Source organism: Emiliania huxleyi (assembly GCF_000372725.1).
Source record: "Emiliania huxleyi CCMP1516 unplaced genomic scaffold EMIHUscaffold_55, whole genome shotgun sequence".
Classification (NCBI taxonomy): Eukaryota; Haptophyta; order Isochrysidales; family Noelaerhabdaceae; genus Emiliania; species Emiliania huxleyi.
Genome location: NW_005197877.1, coordinates 549,586 through 572,729, shown reverse-complemented (window position 1 = coordinate 572,729; position 23,144 = coordinate 549,586). Strand labels below are relative to the sequence as shown.

General features: G+C 68.0%; 5 protein-coding genes across 5 annotated transcripts; 1 reads left to right on the top strand and 4 right to left on the bottom strand.

Annotated features, from left to right (window-relative positions):
• Window positions 1-218: 218 nt before the first annotated feature.
• EMIHUDRAFT_103974 (hypothetical protein) lies at window positions 219-4,411 on the bottom strand (the record flags this gene model as incomplete). Its single annotated transcript, XM_005765570.1, has 2 exons — window positions 219-411; window positions 1,077-4,411. 2 exons carry the CDS (start codon window positions 4,409-4,411, stop codon window positions 219-221), a joined length of 3,528 nt encoding a protein of 1,175 aa, XP_005765627.1.
• Window positions 4,412-4,515: 104 nt separating this feature from the next.
• EMIHUDRAFT_212966 (hypothetical protein) lies at window positions 4,516-8,037 on the top strand (the record flags this gene model as incomplete). Its single annotated transcript, XM_005765569.1, has 7 exons — window positions 4,516-4,592; window positions 4,939-5,397; window positions 5,612-5,685; window positions 5,842-6,515; window positions 6,962-7,099; window positions 7,382-7,507; window positions 7,873-8,037. 7 exons carry the CDS (start codon window positions 4,516-4,518, stop codon window positions 8,035-8,037), a joined length of 1,713 nt encoding a protein of 570 aa, XP_005765626.1.
• A 1,068-nt stretch (window positions 8,038-9,105) lies between these two features.
• On the bottom strand, window positions 9,106-10,175 carry EMIHUDRAFT_212965 (hypothetical protein; the record flags this gene model as incomplete). Its single annotated transcript, XM_005765568.1, has 4 exons — window positions 9,106-9,144; window positions 9,377-9,916; window positions 10,038-10,076; window positions 10,149-10,175. The coding sequence occupies 4 exons, from the start codon at window positions 10,173-10,175 to the stop codon at window positions 9,106-9,108; spliced, it is 645 nt and encodes a 214-aa protein (XP_005765625.1).
• An 81-nt stretch (window positions 10,176-10,256) lies between these two features.
• EMIHUDRAFT_437208 (hypothetical protein) lies at window positions 10,257-11,953 on the bottom strand. Its single transcript, XM_005765567.1, has 3 exons — window positions 11,365-11,953; window positions 11,104-11,229; window positions 10,257-10,562 (listed from the first exon to the last, which is right to left on the bottom strand). Exons 1-3 carry the CDS (start codon window positions 11,845-11,847, stop codon window positions 10,290-10,292), a joined length of 882 nt encoding a protein of 293 aa, XP_005765624.1. The 5' UTR covers window positions 11,848-11,953; the 3' UTR covers window positions 10,257-10,289.
• A 3,262-nt stretch (window positions 11,954-15,215) lies between these two features.
• EMIHUDRAFT_212962 (hypothetical protein) lies at window positions 15,216-15,795 on the bottom strand (the record flags this gene model as incomplete). The annotated part of the gene is made up of 3 exons (XM_005765566.1): window positions 15,216-15,247; window positions 15,326-15,356; window positions 15,661-15,795. The coding sequence occupies 3 exons, from the start codon at window positions 15,793-15,795 to the stop codon at window positions 15,216-15,218; spliced, it is 198 nt and encodes a 65-aa protein (XP_005765623.1).
• Between the last annotated feature and the right edge of the window lie 7,349 nt (window positions 15,796-23,144).

Sequence of the window (23,144 nt, the reverse complement as noted above, 5' to 3'; positions counted from 1 at the left end):
CACACACACACACACACACACACACACACACTCCTACCCGCATCAGGTCCGCCCAGCAAAAAAAGTCTGGCCAGGAATGAAATTCGGCGCTGAAGTCGACTGAAGAGGGGTACGGAAGCAGTCCGCCCGCGGCCAATCGACATGGCTCTCGCTGTGCTTCACGCGGCGATGGGCTTTGCGCCCACCCGCGAGGGTTACACCCTCCTTACCCCCGAGGGCTACGCGGCAAGGGGCTGGGCGTCATGGGAGGAGGTGAACGAGGCCGGGCCTGAGGCGTGGCCGACAGGGCCGCCGGCCGACATCCCCTGCATCAAGCTCTTCACTTTCGACTTTGACGGCACAACTGAGTTCACCGACAACTTGGCGCACGCCGTGTTTGACCACGCGACCGAAGAGGAGAAGTTGACTGACCTGGTTCCCGCTTATGAAAGGCTCAAGGCAGAGTTGGGCGGCACGGCGGCAATCATCATGGCGTATTTTGACGGTCCCGGGCGGATTGAGTACTTCAGAAAATACGTCGATGAGCTCATCGGCCAGGAGAGTCATGTTTTCATTCTCTCCGCGTCGTGGGATCCGACGCCGGGGACAGTCTGGGAGGCGTACTTGTACCACGTGCGCGCCGCCACGTGCTCGCCCGCAAGCCGCGCCGCTCGCGGAACCCCCCCCCCCACCCACCCACCCACCCCGACAGGTGCTCAAGGATGTCGGCATCCCGTTTCCGCCGGATCGAATCGTCGGAACGGACGATCCCGGGCCCGGCATCGCAGCCGACAAGGCGAACCCGGGCATGCGAGTTGCCAGGAGGCTGGGGGTACCCAGTGCGCAGGTGATGCACACCGATAACAGCTTCAAGTACAACGCCCAATTCATCGCGGTCGGCGGGTACGGGCTGTACCCCACTCCGACGAGTCAGGCGGCGCCCATCCAAGACCCCGAGTTCGAGTTTATGCTGAAGGCGGCCAGCGCGTGCTAAAGTGGAGTTGAGGCTATGATAGCCGACGGCGAAGAGGAAGGGCCCGAGAGGATCGCCCTGCGCGCAGCCCTCGGTCGACATGAAGGTGTCGCCCGAGCTGCACCGCGCCTCCGCGTTGAAGAGAAAGAGGCGGCGCTGCTCGCTATACCACAGCGCGACGGTCGGGATGAGCTCCGGGAACCACCGCCGCAGGCCCGCAAAGATGGCCTTGCGAGAGATGCAGTTGAAGCCGTTGCGCTTGTCGTCCGAGGCGATCGCGTGGCCGGGGTTGCGCCGCAGATGCTCCTGCAGCAGCTGGATCGCCACCTCGGCTCCGCCAGCGAGTCCCACGCCGACCTGCAGGGGGATGTTGCACGCCTTGACGCGCGCCTCCGCCTCCTCCGCCGACATGCCGAGCCCGCCGTCCTCGGTGGGGCGGAGGCAGATCTCGCGCATGCCGTCGCGGACCGTGCGTCTCATGTCGGGCGTGCCGCCGGTGAAGAGGTCGCACATGTCGGCGCTGCGATGCTTCATGAGCACGCGGTTGGCGAGGCGGCGGATCGCGGCGGGAATGCCGATGGGACGGGTGCCGGTGAGGTTTCCGTCGTCGTCTCTCTTCTCGATGCCGAGGAGGTTGAGGTCGCCCCAAATCTTTGTGGCCGACTCGTGCACCTCGCCGCGGTTGATGGAGGCGACGATGTCGAAGAGCACTTCCCTCGTGTCCGCCCCGCCGTAGTACAGGAACTCTAGCTCCTCATAGCTCACGCCGTCGACGGACATGGCCCGCGCCTTGGGCACCGAGTGGAACACCTCCCAGAATGCGTCCCGGTACTCCTTGCTGGAGGTCGAGTAGCGTGTGACGGCGCCGCCGGCGCCCTGGGCAGGCCGCATGTCGTCATCCGAGACCGCGGTGGACTGCGGGTGGAGGTCGCGAAGCGTGTCTCGAACCAGCGCCTGGTCCGCTGTCAGGCCGCCGCCGGGCTGCGTGTCGTCGTACACGCCCGTCTCGGCGACGGGGTTGGTCGAGAAGCGGGCGCAGGCCTTGGAGAGGTAGCCTGCTCCGGCGAGGCCGAGGACGGTGGCGAGGAGACGCTCGTCGCGGCTCGACTCGCTCGCCCCCTCTCCCTCTTCCTCGCCCGCCTCCGCCTCTGCCTCCTCCCCCCCCCCGGACGGAGCGTGCGCTCCCCGCCTCATGGCTGCAGCAGCGTCCGCAGCCGCCCCGCTGCCACCCTGGCGCTCGAGCTCGGAGGCGCGCGCCGCCGCCTCCCTCTCTCGCTTGGCAGCGGCGGCGTCGGAAGCCTCTCGCACCATCTCGGCGACCAGCTGCTCCAGGCCGCCTGTCATGACCATCCGGACGCGCCCGAGCATCTCCGACTTGGTCCGCTCCTTACCGCCCTCGCGGAGATGGTTGATGGTTACCATCTTGGATAGGATCTGGAAGGCGACGTAGAGCCCCGCGTCCGGGGTGTTGATGTGATCGCGCAGGAGCGTGGCGCCGTGGTAGAGCATGCCGTAGTACTCCCGACGCGCTCTCTTCGGTGGGCGGCGGCGACGGACGGTGTCCAGCTGCGCGAGAAGGCGTGGGTGGTTGGCCCAGGGGCGGAGCCACTCGTAGGAGTATCTGACGCCGGGGCTCGAGATGAAGTATTGCGAGCCGCGGGCGTGGAACGCCGCCTTGCGCGCTGCGTCGGACGAGACCTTGGCGCGTCGGCGTGCTTCGGCGCTGGTGGCGGCGGAGCTCCCGTCGTCGCCCGCTGCCCTCTTGGCCCTCGCCTTTGCGACCGCAGCCAGCCAATCCGTGTGCCTGCCCCGCATGCGGTCCGGCGTTCGATCCTTGCGCGCGCCGTAGCAGACAGTGCGGAAGTAGTGGGCGGGGGAGCCGACCTCGGCCTGCTGCTGAAGATGCCGCATGAACCCCTCCCTCCCGCCCTGCCACCGCTGGTCGCCTGTCTCGCCGCGGTACTTTGGGTCGCACTTGACGAGGTGCTGGTAGAGCCCGCACTTGCTGCCCACGGTCGCGTACCACTTGCCGCAGTTAGGAACAGGGCACCGAGCCACGCCCATGTCGTAGCAGTCCGACTCAAAGAGATCCTCGCCCGGCACGTGCGAGCCCGCCTCCTTGTTGCAGTGCCGCGCCAGGGCAGCGAACGAGAGGGCTGAGTCGGCGAGCCCAAATCCGCGTGGGCCAGCCCAAGACGGAAGGCAGCGGGAGCAGCCGGTGGTGACCGTCGGGTCGGAGAGCGAGTAGTGAGGGCATCGGACCTCCGGCACTCCGGACGGGCGGAAGGCGGTCGGCTTCTCGCCGCCGCCATCACCACCGCCGTCGTCGCCGCCGTCGTCGCCGTCCCCGCCGCCGCCGTCCCCGCCGCCGCCGCCGCCGCCGCCGCCACCACCGCCGCCGCCGTCGCTGCCGTCGTCCCCGCTGCTGTCGCCGTCGCCGTCGCCGTCGTCGCCGCCACCACCATCGCCGCCGTCCATATCATCGGCTCGGCCGCCCCGCGAGGCGGGAGCCGAGCTAGGCCCCGCGCTCCCAGGCTGCGAGCCCGCCGCCCCGCCCTTCCCAGAGGTCGGCCTGAGGCGACGGATGCCTAGCCCGCCCTCTGAGGCGGTGATCCTGACGATGGCAGCGCAGTGGCTGTCATGCTGCAGGAACAAATGGAGCACGTACTGCGGCTGACTCGACTCTGTCGGCCAGATGAACTGCGGCATGCAGCGCGCGCCCTCCCGAGTGATAGAGTCGACGACAATCGGCGTGCCAAAGAGGTCGGCCACGCCAAGCAGGAACCCGTCACACCCGTATGCGTCGCCTCGAACGCCAGCGAGGAAAGCCGCGAGATCACGTGCGTCAGTGTCGGCGGCTAGGGCCCGAGACCTGTGCACCGACAGCAGCAGCTGCTCCACTGTGCCGAGGGTCCGTGCGTCGACGGTGTCGTGTGGCCGGCGGACGACTCGGCGCAGCACCTCGGGCATGGCCAGGTGGCGCGCCACGGCGAGGCGCAGCTTGCCACTCGCGAGCTTGGCGTCCCAGGAGGCGCCGAGGGTTAGCAGCCCGTGCGCAGCCAGCAGGGCCTCGGGCAGCAGTCTGCGCAGCTCCCAGGCGCACGCCGCGACCACACAGTCACCGGACGAGTCTAGGTCGACCGCCTCCCAGTGGCAGTCCTCGCACCCAATAGGCGGGAAGTCAGCACGCTGGGAAGTAGCGCGCGCGAGCATCGGGAAGCGGCCGGGGTCGATCCCGCCTGGCAGGCGCTCTGATGCGGGCGCGGTCGCAAAGCGGACGCCGGCGGCGTCGAGCAGGGCCGTCGTGTGCCTGAGGTCCCTGACGGCGTCCATGTTCCACAACCCGCCCGAGCTCGTCGCACCGCCCACGCCGCCCGCCACGCCGCCCTCGCCGCCTCCGCCGCCCTCCGCGGTGACGGCGCTGCCACCCGAGGTGTCGGCCGCGGTGTCGACGGGCATCTCGCCCGCGTCGTCGTCGTGCTTTCGGCGGCGGTCCTCCCGCGCGGAGGGCGGATGGCGCGGCTCCCTCTTGCGTTGTGGGCGGGCCTCTGGCTGCGAGGGCGATGGCTGCGAGGGCGATGGCGAGGCCGCCGTGCCGCTCGGCTCCGACGGCGATGCGACCGCCTCCGAATCGGGCGGGGTCGGCTTCGAGACGGGCGGGGGCGCCTCCTCGGGCGGGGGGGGGAGCTCACGGGGCGCGCAGCTTGGCTCGCGGGAAGACGCAGTCTCCTCTCCCTGCGCCGAGCACGACCTCGCCTGCCGAGATCGTGATCGTCGCCGAGCTCGCCCCCGCGACCGCTCATCACCGCGGCGCTGGGCGTCTGCCTTCGCCGCCGCCGCCGCCGCCGCCGCCGCCGTCGCCGCCGCGGCCTCCTTCGCCGCCTTCGCCGCCTCTTTCTGCACCCTCGCCGCCTCTGCCGTGGCGGCCTTATCGGCGATCCTTCGGCTAGTCCGCCCAATCTCTCGCGATGGCGCGTCCGACTTAGGCTGGCTCCGGCGCGCACTGCGTTGTTGAGCGCCGCCGGCCCTGAAGTGGAAGAGCGAGCCGAGGGAGGAGGAGGCGTCGCTAGCGTGGTGGGCGCCGGCGGGTCGTCTCGCTTGGTCGAGCCGCGCCCGCCCACGCCGCTCCGCCTCGAGGCTCTCCTCGAGCCTGAGGCGCGCCGCGCCCTGTTTCTCTTGCGCCTCGCGGACGGCCGACGCGAGCAGCTTGGCCTCCTCCAGCTCCTCCGCGCGCTGGAGCTGCTCGGCCTCTCGCCGCTTGCGTGCGCGCGCATGGCGAGAGGCGACGGCAGCCCTCCTTGCGTGGCGGGCGCGCAGGAGCGCATACTCGTCGCGGGCGCGCCTGGCCGTGCGGAGGGCGTGCGCGAGGTTGCCGTCGTCGGAGAGTGCCGCCGCCTCGGCGCCAGCCTTGATGGCCCCGCGGAGCGTGGCGAGCAGAGGGCACGGTGGTGAGGGCGGCGGGGCGGGGCGCGGCGGTGCGGTTGGAAGCGCCGCGGGCGGTCCGTAGCGTCGCCGGAACCACGCGACCAGCCGGCGGGCCCCAGCCAGGCGAGCGAATATCTCCGTCGCGGCCCCGCGCAGTGCCGATGTAGCCGAGGCGACGTCGAGGCGTGTGGGGCCCTCGGGTCTCGCGTAGTAGCTCGCGACGCCCTCGGGCAGGACCGTCGCCTGCCGGCGGATCGCCGCGCCGCGGCTCTGGCGATGGGGCAGGCAGGCCAGCGCCGCCCCGAATGGTCGCCTCGACAGGTCGGCGAGCCTGTCCCGGCGCTTCGAGGCGAGGAGCCTCGCCTGCCGCCGCGCCGAGGCTCCCCGAGCGAGCGCCTGAAGCGCCCTGGCAGAGCGGAAGCGGCACTCGCGCCGTTTGTAGAATTCTCAACTTGGCTGTGAAGGCTTGCGGCGCCGGCGCGGGACCGATCCTCTGTGGCGGATGGCCCTCGTCTTCCAGGTCCCCAACTCGCTCGCGCCTCCCATCATCGGCCCGCGCGGCAGCGCCGTCCGCCGCCTCGTCCAAGAGTCGGGCGCCACCAGCATCCACCTGAGCAACCAGGACGCTGCCTCGCCCGACCGGCGGTGCAGCATCCGCGGCGAGTCGGCGGCCGCCATGTGCCACGCCTTTGACGGCTGCGCCGCCCTACTCCGCGCCGAGTGCGCGCGAATCGGCCGCAGCGACGCGACCCGGCGCGTCCGCTTTGTCGTGCCTGAGGCAACGTCGCTGCTCGGCGAGGCGGCGCTGGCGAGGCTGCGAGGCGCCGGCGTGGCGACGGAGCTCTCGCCGCGCGCCGCGGGCGAGGGCCCTGCTGCTCGCGAGCTGACGCTCTGTGGCGACGCGCCGTCCCTCTCTGCTGCCGCGGCGCTGCTGGTCGAGGCGATCCTCTCCAGGCATGGCCAGCGGCTGGGCAGCTTCCTCTCGCGCTGGTCGTTTGTGACCGAGTACAATGACCACTTTGAGACGCCGCGGCGCGCGTACGCGGACATCCTCCCTCTCCTCGCCGCCGCTTCGCCGCTCCCTCCAAAGCGGGACGGGGGCAGCGCCCCAGAGGCGGAGGCGCTGGCGGCGGTGACGGTCTTTGACCCGTACTTTTGCGAGGGAGGCGCGCGGCTGCCGTAGTGGGAACCTTCTAGGAACCTTCTAGGAACCTTCTAGGAGGCGCGCGGCTGCCGTAGTGGCCTCACGACACCTCCCCCCCCCTGCGGGAGCCCGCCGCGGCCTTCTAACGCCTCTCGCCAACCACTCGCGGCGGCCCCCCTCTCACCAATCGCAGCGACGCACGCCTTTCGTGCTCTTCTTTGCGTTCCGAAGCACACACTGCGCTCCTCTGTAGCATCACACGGTCACCTCCCTTGCCACTGTCCTTGCCACCGCCGCGGCCACCCACGCCGCCGCTACCGCACCAGCCCCTCGTGCGATTGGTTGTCTGCAGGCGCCGTCGCAGAGCTCGAGGCGCTGGGCGTGCGCCGCGAGAAGCTTCTACACCGGAACCTTCTAGGAACCTTCTAGGAAGTTTCTAGGCGCTGGGCGTGCGCCGCGAGAGGGTTCTCAACCGGAACCGCGACTTTTACGCGGACATCGCGACGGGCCAGCTGCCGCAGTACGACGTCCTCCTCACCAACCCGCCCTACTCTGGCGACCACAAGCAGAGGCGCGGCGTGGCCCTGCCTTGCTCCCTGCCCCGCCGCAGCGTGCCCCTTCTTCTCCCGAGTCCCGAGCCAGAGGCGAGGCGTGTCCACAGCCTGCGTTGCTCCTTGCCCGCCGCAGCGTGCCTCGTCTGCCCGAGCCCTGGCCGCCTTCCCTGCCATCCGCGCCGCGATCCCCCCCCCCCCCCCCCGGCTTGGCAGCCGAACACGCCCTCACCCCAGAGCGAGTATACGTGTAGCAGACCTACCCCCACTTCCCCGCCAGACTGCAACGCCCCCTCCCCCCCCTTCTAGACTGCAACTTCCCCGCCCACTTCCCCGCCAGACTGCAACGCCCCCTTCCCCGCCAGGCTGCTCCGCTTCCTGGCCAGCGACGGAGACATGCGCGGCGCGCCCTTCCTGCTTCTGCTGCCCGCCTGGGTGTGCGAGAAGGACTACTGGAACGCGTTCCTCGAGCGGCTCGCGACACACCGCGCTGCAGGAGGCGGCGGCGGCGGCGGCGGCGGCGGTGGCGGCGGTGGTGGCGGTGGCGACGGTGGTGGCGGTGGCGGCGGTGCGGGCGACAGCAGCGCCGCGCATTCCTCCGGCGAGTGCTGCAAGCGGCGGCGCAGGCGGAGGGTGGGGGAGGGCGGGCTGGAGAGGGCTGCGGGCGTCTTCTACGTCCGCCCCTCGGTGCGGTACCAGTTCAAGCACCCGCAGGCGAGCAAGCGGCGTGAGCCCCTGTCCACGCGACTGCGGGCATGATGTTGATGTCCCGTGGCGTTATGCACGACCGCATGTCATAGGCGACTGGGAACAGCGCGAGCCCCTTCCACGCCGTCTGGTTCTGCGGCGGGTGGGCGACCGAGGGCGCGCGCCGACGCGCGATGCGCGCGCTGCGGCCGAGCAGGAGGCTGCGAGAGGTGGAGGTGTTTCGCTCGGCGAAGATGCTGCGCCGCCGGGGGCTGTGAGGTGTGTGAGCAGAAAGAGATACGTTATCGATCAAAGTCAACGTGTGTACAAAAGAGCAGCCCGATCGCCGCCGATATGGCGATGCTCCCGCCTGTGATCGCACGGGGAGGTTATTAGTCCCGCTATGGATATGTAAGAGCCACTAATGCAATTGTCGGCCACCTTATGCACATCCATGCCCACGGTTCGTAGGACGTCGCTGAGACGTCGTGTATTTTGGTGCCGTGTCAAGCCGGGTGGAGGCTCAGTGATGCGTCACGCATACGCCTCGCTTTACGCGTACAGACAGAAAGCACGATCGGTGATTTCAAATGTGCTGCGAATTATGCGCACGTCTTCTGTCCCGATCGTTACCACCGACCTTCTGGCCGCTACGCACCACGCACCACGCATCTGTTTTATGTAAGCTTTGCCAGAGAGGCTCTCTCGGGCCGCTACGCACGGTGTATTACGCACAGGTCTTACGCAGTGGGATCGTAAATCGGGGCTGGGTGAGCCTATGACCGACGCATTACGCACATGCTCTACGCTCTCGACCGTGAACGGCGGCGGAGAGGGGGTTACGCCTCATGTATTACGCATACGTCTGACGCATCGGTCGCCATGGGTGTCGTTTGGAGCTTACGTCCCACGTATTACGCACACGCACGACGGATTTGACTGAGAAGTGGCGGCCAGCAAGGGTTACGCCTCACGTATTATGCATACGTCTGACGCATCCGCCCCACCTAACCCCTAACCCCTAACCCCTATAACCCTTAACCCCTAACCCTAATTTCGCGCTGCCGTTAGGGCAGCCATAAGCTGGTTAGGCAAGGGTTGTATGTGCGCTGGTAACAACAGACTGGGGCATAGCCCTTGACAGCCCCCCCCTAACCCCCCCCCCCCCTTTATGTGCGCGCACTGGCGCTGCCGCTAGGCTGCCATAAGCTGGCTAGGGTTGTATGTGCGCTGGTAACAACAGACTCGGGCATAGCCCTCGACAGCCACCCCCTAACCCCCCCCCCCCCCCCTTTATGTGCGCGCACTGGCGCTGCCGCTCGGGCTGCCATAAGTTGGCGCTGCCGCTAGGGCTGCTGCACAATCATGAGCCTGTCTCCAAACACCTCTCCGACGCGCTCGACTATAGTCCAAATTGGACGATGGACTATATGTCGGGTTGGCGGCCATTTGCTCAGGCGTCAGAATGCTGAGCTCGTACACTGGCAGCTCCGCAGAGGTTGAGGACGGCGGCGGCGGCGGTGGCGGCGCGGTGAGATCGCTGGTGTCCCTGCCCGCCTCCCTGCGGGCATAGAAGAGCGCCGCCTCCTCGGCGGTGGCGAAGAGGCCGAGGCGGACTTGCTTGCCGCCGTCCCTCACCTTCAGCTCGTACTTCTGGCTGCCTTGCTGCTTCGGGCGGTAGCAGACGCCTTTGTAGCCGGTGTTGCTGCTGCTACTGGCGGTGAGGGTGAGGCCCTCCCTCTCCGCCTGCCGTATCGCCTCGGCGCCAGCGGGAGTGGGAGCGGGGCGGGGCTGCAGCAGCTTGGCGGCGTCGGCGCGGCCGTACTCTGACCGAGCGTAGGCGGTGGCCGCCTCTTTGGCGGTGTCGAAGTAGCCGAGGCGGACATGCTGGCCGCCAGCCTTCACCTTCGCCTGGAACTTCTTATTGCCGCGGATGTAGGACACGTTCTTGTAGCCAGTCGTGCTGTTCTTGGCGACGCGGTCCGAGGCGGGGCCATCATGCAGCGGACGCACGTAGAATTTCGCGAGTTTGACAATTGGGATTCGATTTGGATTGAGCAAGGCAGCGCGGGAGCCTGAAATCATTGGCCAGGCAATCGTCTCGCGGGCGTTTTGGCGAGTGCAGAAACATAATGCGTATACGTAGTACGTCAGCGCCTCCAGGCTGTGGCGCCAGGAGGGGGTACGTATGCGGATACATGATACGTCATGCGTAACGCGGTCGTCGATGGGCCTGAATTGGTAAAATTATGCTGCGTAAGTGCGGGGCAGGGCCAACATTGAAGTATTCTGTGCTGTTTTCGAAGGAAAATATGCGCTGTGAACAGGTCAAGGGCGAGGGCCGGACTTCGTATCTGCTGTATTTTCATAACTAGCTATGTCTACGCACCAGGTTACGCACCCGAAACCAGAGCATAAGGCGATGCGTATTCATTTTGTGGGTTGGGCATATCCATAGCGGGACTGATCACGATTGATCGCACGGCGGCCGTGTCCTTAATCGCAAGAGCATTAAATGTTTTAGGTGTCATTACATCCATGGCAGCTTCATGCCACCGAACCGGCCCTCCCTTTCCCTCTCCGCCTCCAGCGTCCCCGCCGTCCCAAACAGGTCCTGCCGCTCGCTCGCTCCCTGCCTCGCCGCCTCCTCCACCGCCTTCGCCTCGGGGAAGAACCTCGCGTCGCGCAGCAGCCCCGCCGGCCCCTGGACCACGTTGGACACGACCACAGGCAGGTCGGTCAGCAGGACCTGGTCCTCGGCCCTGGCGCCGTACACGGGCGTCGCAAAGTCGAGCAGCTCCGCCTGCGGTGAGGGACGGGCCGTGGATAGCGGCGTCAGATCCAGAGGGCCGTAGGATCCAGTGGGGACTGGAGGATCTGGGGTGTGGGGACTGGAGGATCTGGGGTGTGGGGACTGGAGGATCTGGGGTGTGGGGACTGGAGGATCTGGGGTGTGGGGACTGGAGGATCTGGGGTGTGGGGACTGGAGGATCTGGGGTGTGGGGACTGGAGGATCTGGGGTGTGGGGACTGGAGGATCGGGGGTGTGGGGACTGGAGGATCGGGGGTGTGGGGACTGGAGGATCTGGGGTGTGGGGACTGGAGGATCTGGGGTGTGGGGACTGGAGGATCTGGGGTGTGGGGAATGGAGGATCTGGGGTGTGGGGACTGGAGGATCTGGGGTGTGGGGACTGGAGGATCGGTGTGGGACAGCGGCGTCAGACCCCGCGGGGACTGGAGCTGCCGCCTTGCCGCGGGGGGCTGCGGTCCCTGCGTACTGCAGTCCCCCGGCCCCCGCCGACGGCCCTGCGTGCTAGGGCGGAGCTGAGGGCTGGGCGAGCGAGCCTTTGAGAAAAAGATGGGCAGCGACGTGGCCCCCGACTCGGTGGCGGTGGTCTGCATCCCGTCGATGCAAAAGAGAGGCGTGCTGCAGCGCTGCACGAGGGCGCGCTCCTGCGGGATGGTCTTTGCCTGCAGCGGGAGATATGGGGAGATATGGGGAGATGTGGGGAGATCGTCTTTGCCTGCTGCGTGCGCCAGACGACCGTGAGACGGGGCGGGCAGAGTGACGCGCTGAGAGGTTTGGCGCAGAGAGGTTTCGCTCGCCTCGCGCAGAGCAGAGTCGGCGGGCTTCAGACGAGCGGTCTGGTCGAAGTAGACCTCGTCGAGCGTCTTTGCGACGAGCCTCGCGCCGCCCGCCACGGCTGCGCGCGCTTTCTCCGCCTCGCGCGGCGAGAGGTAGTACGTCACCTCGCCGTCCTGCTGCACGAGTCCTCCCGCGGCGCTCATCAGCCCAAAGACAGGCACCTCCTTCAGCCGCCCGAGCACCACGCTGCGCGGCACCACGTCGTTGCTTTTCGCTCCGCTCGGCGCGCGCAGCGGCCGCCCGCCCTGGTATTGCGGGCCCTTCCGCGAACGCTTCTTGGCCATCCGCTTCTCGGCGCGCCCCATGAGGGCACGGCCGACGCGGACGACACAAGAACGAGCCGCCGGCGCCAACACGACCGGGCTGCTCGAGTGCGTGTGAGCCGGGAGCGCAAAGGCGGAGGCGTGAGGCAGGGCCGCTAGGGCGAGAGCGATGCGCAGCATCGATCGCCACCTGGTTGTCGGCGTTGTCAGCGAGGTCACTCAGCACCGCCGCGGCCTGCGACAAGAGCCGGACAAGAGCTCTAACACCCAGCGCGCGCGGGACCAGCACGCAGGGTTCGGACAATTTGCGGGGTAAGGTTTCTCGAACTTCTCGAGGTGGATATCCTTTGGCCGCGTTGGGTAGCGAGGATTGGTGTGACGCGATCCACGCAGGCGTGTTTTCTGGCGGCCGACCGTCAGTGCACGGAGTTGCCCCTTCTCCGACTGCCCCGGCTAGTTCACGAGTTTCGCGGGAGTGCAAAAACAAACAACCGGGAGTGACCCCTGCGTCAAACCCGAGACCTAGCGCGGGTGGGTTGGAGGGGGCTCGCCCCGTTCCTCCCCATCGGGCCGCATAAGCGGCCACGCCTCGCAGATTCGTTTCTCGCGCCTGGGTCAGGCGCGCGGGGCATCCCCGGGTCGCTACGACCAGCGATCCGAAGAGTGGCCGCTATGCGAAGGAAAGAGTGGGGCCCTCGGGGTACGCCTCGTCCGGCCCCCTCCGAGGGGGGAAGGAATTGCGGGGTCCCCTCGGGCGCCTCAGTTCGGCCCTCCCGAGGGGGGGAGGGGAGCAAGGGGGTGGGGGGATCGGGGCGGTGGGGAGGGGTCTCGGGTTTCGTGTGGCTAATACTTGCCCTTTCGGGGAGGGGCCTCAGGAAAGGCGAGTCCAGCTCAACCCTACGTCTTCCCCTCCCCCCTTGGTGATGGGACTGGGTGGTCGGGCGGGCGGGCGGACGGGCGGGCAAGCGGGGCAGCAGCTGCTGCAGCAGCAAGCTGCAACCTGCCGCAGATTGCTGCCGTTGTCTGCGCCGCGATCCGCCGCCGCGCCGCCGCGCCGCCGCCGCCTGCGCTCGCCGCCGTCCCTCATGTAGTCAGCGTTCGTTGAACACTCGCCCGCCTCTGCCCACTTGGTGCAGTCCGAGGCGGAGTCGGCGCATTCGCCCGCCTCCAGCATTCGCCCGTCCTGGTAATCAGTCTGTCCAGCGCGGTCGACACGCACGGGATCTACGGCGGACGCCGCGGAGTGGACATCGAGGAGGAGAGCGAATAGCCACCAACCCATCGGATCCGTGTGAGTGCTTCATCGGATCGAAATTGTAATTGAAGAAAACCTGCAGCGGCCGGCGCAAAAATGTTAACAAAAACGGCCTTGAGAGAGCAGTGACGAAGTTGCTCTTTTGACAACAGAATACGATTTTCAAGATTCTGACGCCGGGCCTTTGCCTGATAGCGAACACTTCTCAGAGAGCCGCCGCACTGACGCCGCCGCCGGGTGCAGTCAGCGGCGGCCAGTGATGCGACGGATCGCCGTCGAAGCGGGAGTAGGCGAACCGGGTCGCGTGCGCCGACGTGACCTGGTACTGCTCGGCCGTGCCCTCGATGGCGCCCTCCGCCTGCGCGCTCGTAGTGAAGAAGCCCTCCGCCGGGTACAGATCGACCCTGCCGTTGCGGGGGCCCGGCCAGTTGAAGGACTGTCCCACCTGGAGATAGAGCGGCGAGCGTGAATGTCGCGTGCTCGCAGTGTCGGCTGGCAGACTCAGCCTCGTCACCAGGCCGTGAGGCGCGGTGGCCGCCCCGACGGCGCCGCATCGGAAGGAGAGGTCGAGCCTGTGTTGCGTGCCCGCGACGCGATCGTACACGTGGTTCCCGGCCACTGTGACGGTCCAATCGCGCAGGGCGAAGGTGGCGCTCGCCATGTCGACCTCCATCGCGAGCGCGTCGCACACCCTGGCGCCGCCCTTGCCTAGCTTGAAGGGATGGCCGCCGCACGTCCCATTCACTATGCGCCACCCCCAGTTGCCCGAGTTTAGCTCCGATGCCTACTCGCATTGGGCGGTTTGTGAGACGCCATTCACTCCGCGTGGTCGGAGTTGAGCTTTGGCGCCCAGAACGAGACCAAGGCCCATTTTGCCGTCGGCTGGCTGCCGCCAGAGCCCATGCCCGCCGCGCCGCTTGGCATTGCCCCGTGGTCCACCCTCGCCGTCAGGTGAACCTCCGTGATGAAGGAGCCGTTAACGGTCAGCCTGCCCCTGTGGATCTTGAAGATCGCCTCCTCGGTCTTGGCATTCACCGCCAAGCCCGGCAGTGAGAGGAAGTTAAAGTAGCGGCCGTTCGCGCCACGAAAGTCGGCGCGTCCCCCGTGCGCGAAATGGAGGTGTGGGTCCTATAGCCAAGACATCGTGGTGGTTCTGTCATGATGCGGCTGAGATTGAACTCGAGGACATTTGATGCGAAGCCTTGAGGACATTTGATGCGGGGGGGGAGGGAGGCGGCGGAGAAGGCGCTGAAGAGGCATACGTAATCGTCATTCCCACGACCGCATCGGCTGTGAGGCGCTCAACAAGTGTCACGGAGAGGCCGCCCTCCAGGCTGCTCAATATAATCGGGCGGCCGCCAGCACTATCCCAACTGCTGAGTATGATGGGGCGGGCGCTGGCCAGGCTGCTGAGCGCGATTGGAAGGCCACTGGCGGCGGAGGCGTGAGCGGCGTTGTCGAGGCGGCGGCGTCGGTCGTCGCCAAGCGACTTGACGGTGTAGGGGTCGAGATGACCGGCGACGAGGAGGGCGCTGCCTATAGGATGTGCCGAGGGAGGTCAGGGAGGGCTAATCTCGATTGTCTCGGACACTGTTTGCGCTGCCACGCTCAAGGCCGGGGAGGTAGCAGTCGACGAAGATGATGGTGTCTCCCTGGCTCGCGTTCCTCATCAAGCTCATGGTCCTGCACTCTAAATGTGGCGGCGACTGGGGTGGCGCTAGTGGCGGCAGAGATGGCGGGAGCGTCTTTGGAGCCGACGGTGGCGGCGGCGACGGAGACAGAGATGGTGGCGGTGCGAACGGCTGGTCGGGCGAGAATGGCGGTGAGGGCGGCGGTGGTGACGGCGGGGGCGGCGAAGGCGGCAGGGATGGCGGGACCGGCGTTGGAGCCGACGGTGGCGGCGGCGTCGGAGACAGAGACGGTGGCGGTGCGAGCGGCTGGTCGGGCGAGAATGGCGGCGAGGGCGGCGGCGGTGACGGCGGGGGCGGCGAAGGCGGCAGGGATGGCGGGACCGGCGTTGGAGCCGACGGTGGCGGCGGCGTCGGAGACAGAGATGGTGGCGGTGCGAGCGGCTGGTCGGGCGAGAATGGCGGTGAGGGCGGTGGTGACGGCGGCGGCGGCAAAGGCGGCGGCAGCGGCGGCGGCAGGGATGGTGGTGGTGATGGGGGTGGTGGCAATGGAGGTGGCGACAGTGGAGGTGGTGGCGAAGGCGGTGGTGGTGTGGGCGGAGGCGGGGAGGGCGGTGGCGGCAATGGGGCCGGAGGCGAAGGAGGAGGAGGATAAGGGGGGTCGACTAAATCGCCTCCTTGCAGCACGTCTTGACGCCTTCGAGCCGAGGTCCGGGGGGGGAGAGGGCCACGGTGGACGGCCAGTGCGCAACAAACCACGCAAGTCACGGCGGACATTGGAGCGCCCAGCTCGCGTATTTGGCCGCCTATTGCGTGTTTTGGAAGTTCGGCGTTTGTCACATTCATTCGATATTATTACAGCACGCGGCGGGTGCCCGCCAGCGACGCGTCGCAGCGCACCACCGGAATAAAATTGTGCACCGTGTGACGCCCGCGCCGCCCGAGGTGGGTGTGTGGCTCGCGCCTCTATCTATCTAGGGCAGAGGAACGCCGGGTTTGTCTTGTATGTGCGTGTCGGGTCTGGATTGTTCATTATATTCTTTTCGAAGATTTTCAACATACGCGCCACACCCACCCCGCTCGACCCCACTCACGGATCTGACGGCGCACCATGTGGTTGGGGGCGAGGAAGCTTTGCACGAGCGCCTCGCCCGTCATCGGGCTCGTCGACTTGGTCGCGAGCCAGCGCTCAATCGCCGACCGCTCGTACGAATGCCCGTCCGCCGCCATCACCGGGTCACTCATGAGCTCGGTCGTGATCGGGCAGATGAAGTCGGCCGGCGGCTCCTCCTCCCTCGGAGCCGGCGCCTCTGCAGCCGAGGACGGCCCTTGCGCCTCCGCCGCCCGCCTCTCCTCCTCCAGCCTCGCGCTCTCCTCGAGCGCCGCCGCCAGCTCCGCCTCCTCCGCCGCCGCCACCACCTCCTCTGCCGCCTCCTCTGCCGGCGCCTCGGCTTCTTGCGACGGCCCAGCGCCTCCCCCGCCGCCCTGCTTCTTCTTCCTGCCCTTCTTCTTGGCCTTCTTCTTCTCCTTGGCGCGTGCCTCCGCCTCCTCCTCCGCCAGCAGCTCCTCAGCGTGCCGCGCCGCATCTGCCTCTGCCGCCGCCTCAAGTGCGCGCTCGCACTCGGTGTGGCCCTCCTCCTTGGCGAACTGCAGCGCAGTACGCCCGTCCAACGTGTCCCTTTTCGTCGTGTCAGCGCCCGCCCGCAGCAGGCAGAGCACGACGGCGGGGTGGCCCTCCTGACACGCAACGTGCAGCGGCGTCCAGCAGCCGCCCGCAGCTTGGTCGACCGCCGCGCGAGCCTCGAGGAGCAGCTGGGCGCACTCGAGGTGGCCGTTCTCGCACGCGGCGTACAGCGGCGTGGCGCCGCGGCCCGTGGCTTGGTCGACCGCCGCGTTGGCGTCGAGGAGCAGCCGGGCACACTCGGAGTGACCGTTCTCGCACGCGATGAACAGCGGCGTGAAGCCCCAGTCCTTGGCTTGGTTGACCGCCGCGCCGGCGCCGAGGAGCAGCCGCACGCACTCGAGCTGGCCCTTCTGGCACGCGATGAACAGCGGCGTGGCCCCGGTGTCCTTGGCTTGGTTGACCGCCGCGCCGGCCCCGAGCAGCAGCTGGGCGCAATCGAGGTGGCCCATCTGGCACGCGATGAACAGCGGCGTGGTGCCGCCGTCCCTAGCTTGGTTGACCGCCGCGCGGGCGCCGAGGAGCAGCCGGGCGCACTCGAGGTGGCCCTCCTCGCAAGCGATGAACAGCGGCGTGAAGCCGTCGTCCTTGGCTTTGTTGATCGCCGCGCTTGCGCCGAGGAGCAGCCGGGCGCACTCGAGGTGGCCCTCCTGGCACGCAATGTACAGCGGCGTGGCGCCGTCGTCCTTGGCTTTGTTGACCGCCGCTTGGTCGGCGTCAGCGCTGGCGCCGAGAAGCAGCCGAACGCAGTCGAGCTGGCCCTCCTGGCACGCGATGACCAGCGCGGTGGAGCCACGGCCCGTCGTCGCCCCCACGCTCGCGCCGCTCTCGAGCAGCAGCCGCACGGCGTCGGCCTGCCCGTGCCCAGCGGCGCAAGTCAGCAGCGTGTGCTGGTTCGCGGCCTCGAGCCGCGCGTCGAGCATGGCCGTGAGTGCCGGGCCGCGTGTCCACCCGGCGAGGAGGGCGCGCAGCGAGCCCAGGTCGCCCTGGCGAAGGTCGGCGGGGCACGACCGGGCTGATGGCGCCGCTCATGGCAGCGAAATCGCGAGTTTTTCTTCTTTCTTCTTTCTTCTTGGCTGGGATACACTCACACATCGAATTATCACTTGGCGAGGTCGCCCTTGGCCAGGTCGTCGATGGCGCCGCTCATGGGGAAAAGGGAAAAAAGCTGGGCACTTCGCAGGACCCGCCCCCACTCGGCAAGAGCCGAATCCGGCCACAGCGCGCAGAAAGGTCAATTTCGCTCGGCCCGGCCATCGCGACGACGACCGCCGCCCGAATTTGGGAGGATTCCGATCGCGATCGGAGCTCGTCCCCTTACATGACTCTGGAGGGGACGAGCGGCGGGGTTGGCGGGGCGGAGTGGCGATTCCCATCCTGCAGAGCAAGGGTCTTGGAAGGACGATCCGCTCGCCGATCCCTTCCCGCCCAGTTTCGACGGCGCATCCACCTGGCCGGACACATCCGACGAGCGCGGCGAGCCGGCGCTGGGCTCGCGCGGCGTCACCTTTGCTGACGAGTCGCCTTTGCCGGACCTCGACCGCCCGCCGCTGCCGACCTCGCTAGAGCGCTCTGGCACATATGCACATACGTGTATGCATGTGCATGTTGTGCATGTGCATGTGTGTATGTGCGTGTGGCAACTTGTGACACATACGTGTGGCGCGCACAGTGTCCGCACCGGCTTTCCGGAAACACACACATATGCGGCCCTTGCGGGCGCGCGGGGATATTTGCGGGGGCCGGGGGGTTCCCCTCATGCCATGAGTCTGCGTCATGCGATCATGCCGCCGCCGCAGCAAGGAACAGAAAACTGACCGTTCGCGCTTGCAACGGAGAGCGGGACGCTCAGGAGCGGCGTTAAAAAGCGCACCAACCGGCAGCGCGCCGCTACAACTCGACCGGCGGCCGCCCCTCCTCCCCCCTCCGGTCATCCCGCTCCGCCTCGCGCCCTCCCCGTCCCCTCCGCACGGCCCGCCACTGCCTGCGCAGCTCGTCGCACGCGGTAGCCACGCCGAGCAGCCCGACCAGAGAGCCGTGCGAGCGCGCCAGCCTCCCAAAGTGGGCGGCCTGCACCAGCCGCGCCGCCTCGAGCGCCGCGTCGCACAGCAGCGCGCTCTCGCCCTGCTTGCGGGCAGGAGGGCGGGTGGTTGGCTGGTCGGTAGGGTGGGGTGGCCGCTGACCGTGGTGGAGGCGCGAGGGCAGGTGAGGTGAGGCTGGCTAGCAGGAGGTAGGGGTGGGTCGAGAGGGAAGGCGCCTCGCCCAGCCGCACCATGCATGTGCCTGCTCGCAGCCACGCGGGTAAGCAGAAGCTCACAAGCTCTCGCCCAGCATCTCCCCATCTCGCCCCATCTCGCCCCAGATCTCCCCAGATCTCCCGTAGGAGCTCGCCTAGCAGCGGCTCGCCCTGCGGAGACGCCTCTGCACCACCTCCCCCTACGGGAGGTATGGGGAGATGTGGGGAGATGTGGGGAGATGTGGGGACGCCTCTCCCCCACCACCACCTCCTCCTCGACCCGACGGCCGCCGCCGCCCCTCCGCCTCCTCCTCCTCCTCGCTGTCTTGCCGCCGCACCCGCAAGCTCTCTGGCAATCGCTCTCGCAGCGCCGCGACCGCAGCAGTGCGCGCCTTTCTCCCGCCGGGTGTGCGGGAGAGGCGGAGGAGGAGCAGGGCGAGGAGCGAGGCGCTGCGCAGGGCGAGCCTGCAGCACGGACGCAGAAAGAGCGAGGGTAGGAGAAGGCGCTGCCGTGCACACACACACACTGCACCGCGCCGCAGAGTCCGTGCCGTCGCGAGTGCTCGTCCGAAGAAGACTGTGAGGCTCGCCGCTGGCCGTCTAGGAGGGGCGCATCTAGGAGGGGCGCATCTCAGATCTCCCCATATCTCCTCAGATCTCCCCACATCTCGCCGCTCGCCGTCTAGGAGGGGCGCATCTAGGAGGGGCGCATCTAGGAGGGGGGGCCAGCGGTGGGCGCGGCGTCCGGTGGGCGCAGGGGCGCCTGCAGGGGAGGTGTCTGGGTGGGTCAGGGGGGTGGGGGGGGGGGAACTGCGCCGATAGCGTCGGCGCTCTGGCGGGTGCGTTGGCGGAGCGCGGCTGTTTGCCGACGGGGCGACGGCAACTCCTCCGCACGGTACGGACCCGGCGTTGGACGCGTGGGAGGTGGCGAGCTCGGCGACATGGCGGTGACGTGGCGGTGGCGTGGCGGTGGCGTGGCGGATGCGAGGAGAGGCGGAGAGATGTGAGAGGCGGACAAGGCGTGGTGTCGAGGGATGGGCAGCGCGCCAGGGACAAGGCGGTGCTGCTGCAGCCAGCGGGCGTGGTCCGTTGCGATCGCCCAAAAGGAGGCGACCTGCGCGACCACGGCCAGCGCCCAGCCGGCCAGGTCTTGCTCGCCGTGGAGCGGCGCAGAGGTTCGCAGCGCGACCAGCGGGCCGACGCCCGCAAGCCAGCGGTGGGCGCGCCGGGCGTCGGCGAGCGCGTCGCGCAGCCGCCGCAGTGCGTCGCGCGTCTCGCCGCTGGGCAGCAGGCCGATTGGGACGAGGGCGGCGCGTTGCACCTGCGAGATTGCGCAGCCGCAAGACTGGAGAGGCTTTGCGCAGGTCGGCAGACCGGTTTTGCGGTGTGTGTAGCACCACGACGCGGGGCGCCAGTCTAATTGCGCACCAGCAGAGCGAGAACGTCGCGAGCGACGGAGCGGCTTAGCAGCTCGCGCAGCGGCATGAGCACCGAGCCAGCCAGCCGTTCCAGCAGGGCCGCCGCGGAAAGCACCTCGGCGGCCAGCGCCCGATCGATGCGGCGGCTCGGGTCGCCCTCAGGATGGCGCGCAAGAGCACCGCCCTCGTAGTCGAGTGGCGTGAGGTAGTCCATCAGGTAGGCGAAGACCAGGTCCGGGATCATGGCCGCAGTGCGTCGCGCGTCTCGTCGTTCGACACACTGTCTCGTCGCGTAGTACACACGTCCAGGCGCGGATCGCCGCCGCAGGCGGCGGCAGCAGCGAGCAAAGAAAAAAAGAAAATGATAATGCCCGCCTCCCGGTGGGGGGTCCTCCCCGTCGGGTGCGGCGGGCCGGGCGGCTTGAGCCTCGAGCCGCTCGAGCCGCTTGCGAAGCACTCGTAGCTCCTCGGCCGAGTCCACAGGAGCGGGAGGCGCGGCTGGGGCCCCGTCGGTGCCCCCGCCAGCCCCCGAGGGAGGGGGCTCCGGCCCAGAGCCATCCTTATTTCGCGCGGCCATTCCGCTGGCTTTGGCACTTTGCCGCTCCTCGCCGTGGTCGTTCCTTAGGTCCGAGGTTCTTTTTTTGTGAGCGTCGTGGGGACGAGTCTCTGTGCGCTGTCTTTTTTGCTCTCGCCCACCCCTCCTCTCTCTCCGCTCCATTTCGGTATTCGCCTTGGGCGGCGTACTGTGGACAAAACACGGTTATGCACGGAAAAGAGAGAGATGCGTGTGTGCATGCCACTGCATGATGTACACTGTACACTGTGTCACATCGGTGTCCCGGGGGCGAAGGAAAGCTCTAAGCTGCTCACTCCCCTCGCTCAAAGTGCACCACCTCTCCCCCGCGCAAGAGCTGGCTATGCCTCACTGCGTGCGATGGCGCCTCCACGGCGTCCATCGCAGTCACCGGGTAGCCCGGATGGGGCCCGCCGTACTCGACGCCGTACCAGCCTCGCGACCGCGGCGACGACGGTGAGCAAGCGTGCTGGGGGTGCCACGAGGGGCCGGCACTCGACTTAAAGTTGTCTGCGGATGCGGGCCTGCAGAATGCCATCGGTATGACGGGCGGGCCGCCGACGAGGCGAGCCTGCAGAGCGGTCGGGCGCGCCGGGTGAGCCACCCTCCCCACACGAGACGGAAGCGAAGCTAGAGTCTCGGCTCTGGAGGACCTGCTGCTGTGAGTAGAGCGACGGGTCGGGAAGTCGCGCGTCGTGATGGTAGCCTACGGGCATTGGCCGATGGCGAGTGGGCGAGGGCCGTGCGCTGGCGACACGTCGTGGTGATGCCTTTGCCGGGCATTACCGCGGGCCCCTGGCTGCCGCTGCTGCTGCTTGCTCGGGCAGCGTGAGCCGCTCCCGAGGATGCCTCTGCCCCCGTGTAGACTGGCAACGGGTTCGGAGGAGAGCGATTGTCAAACGCAAGGTCCGCGAATCTGTTGCGGCGGGGCATGCGAGTCACGGGGCGAAGGAACCCCTCCTCTCGTGAGACACGTCCTCAAGGAGCTCCTCTCGTGAGACACCAGTCGCCTTGACGGCGACCATGCCCCACCCCTACGTATCTCCTATCTCTGCTTCATGGCACACATGATGTCCATCACGGAGAGGCTCCTCGCTGCCTCGAGCGACGTCTCGCGCTGCTTGGCTGGCGGGCTCTCGGCCGCCGCTGCCGCCGGCCCGCCGCCCGCCCAACCCGATGGTTGCGGCTCCCTGGTCCGGGATGAGGCGTGGCCGCCTACGGCCAGAGCTCCGAGGTTCGGTGCCATGCGACTCCGAGGCGCGGGCGGGTGTGGGCAGCAAAGGCAACAGGGCACTTTGTGTTAGCGGGAGGGAGGGGTGCGTGGGACAGGGACAGCGCCGGTGCCGCGGTGGGAACTGGGTAGGAAACACGAGGGGCGCGGGAGGGAGAATGCACACCCCTGCCCTGGTATCCGCCAGGATAGAGGGGTAGCGGCTGCATCCAGCTAGTCGGTTCTGCGGGGCCCGACGACCAGGTTTGCCGCTTGAGCGACGCTTCGGCCTACGCGCACAACGCGCATACAAGCGTCATGTGCATGAAGGGGGCGGCAAGATGAGATTCGGGGAATCGCCTCGGCGTCGGTCATCGTGCAGTTGTGCCCCTTCTTCGGCTGGCCGCAACGCTTGCATCTGTAGGAAAGTCCTCGGCGGTACAACCGTGCCTCCTTGCCCGCCTGGTCCGTGCCGCGGCCATCCGCGTGGCTCGTCCGCTCCTCCATAGCGTGCGCGTTTGGCGTTCTCGGAGTGACCGGCGACTCGCCTACACCGTAGTATCGCCTCGTCCGACTGCGAAGCGAATGCTCTCAGATGCTGCACCGCGACCGTCGCCTGGTCTATCACCGGCGCCGGCACGGGAGCTGGCTCTGCAGACACCGGCACCGTTATGCTTCCCCGCGTCGACCGCGCTGCTGCTGCTGCTGCTGCTGTTACCCCTGCCGACGCTGACAACGCAGCTGCCGCCGCTGCCACCGCCGGCGCCGCTAGCGCCACCGACGTTCCTGTCGCCACCGCCGACGCGGCCACAATCCCCACGGCTCATCATCCCGTCACCGCCGAGGCCATGGCCCGCCGGAGCGGCAGCGTCGAACGTGCCGCAGCCGCCATGTTCGACGCCTCCGGCCCCACCGCAGGCACCATGGCTAAGCCCGCCGCATCCGAGTCCGCCACGAAGTCCGCTGTAGATGACGCCCTCGCTCTGCTGCAGCTGCTCGGGCGGCCGCTCGCTCTTCGGCTGCTTTAGCGCTCGAGTCGCGGCGGGGTCAACTGGAACCAGCAGCAGCCTACGGAGGAGGGGCCTGCGCGTTCTGCTCTTGCTCCGCAACCCTGCTTGCCCGCCAGTGTCAGGGAGGACAGGGCACGCACCTCTCTCCATTGATGACGATCCCCGAGGCTCGGGCGGCCGGCACCTGGCAGGGAAGGGGGGCAAGTGGACAGCGAAGTGTATCTGGCGTCTGTTGTAGGGTCGGATCCGGCATTAGCGACGCGTGAGCGATCTCTACGGGCACTCACATCCCTCTCGCGCACGACCACCACGACGCTGGTGCCGCGGCGGTCGATGCGCGCTACAGGTTGGGAGAGCCCTGCTTCGAGGACCGCCGTCTCGACCTGAAGGGGACGAGAAAGAGCTTCAGGCGCTGGCACGGGAGACACACTTGAGGGGGGAAGGGGGGGGTGGGTCGAGCATTTG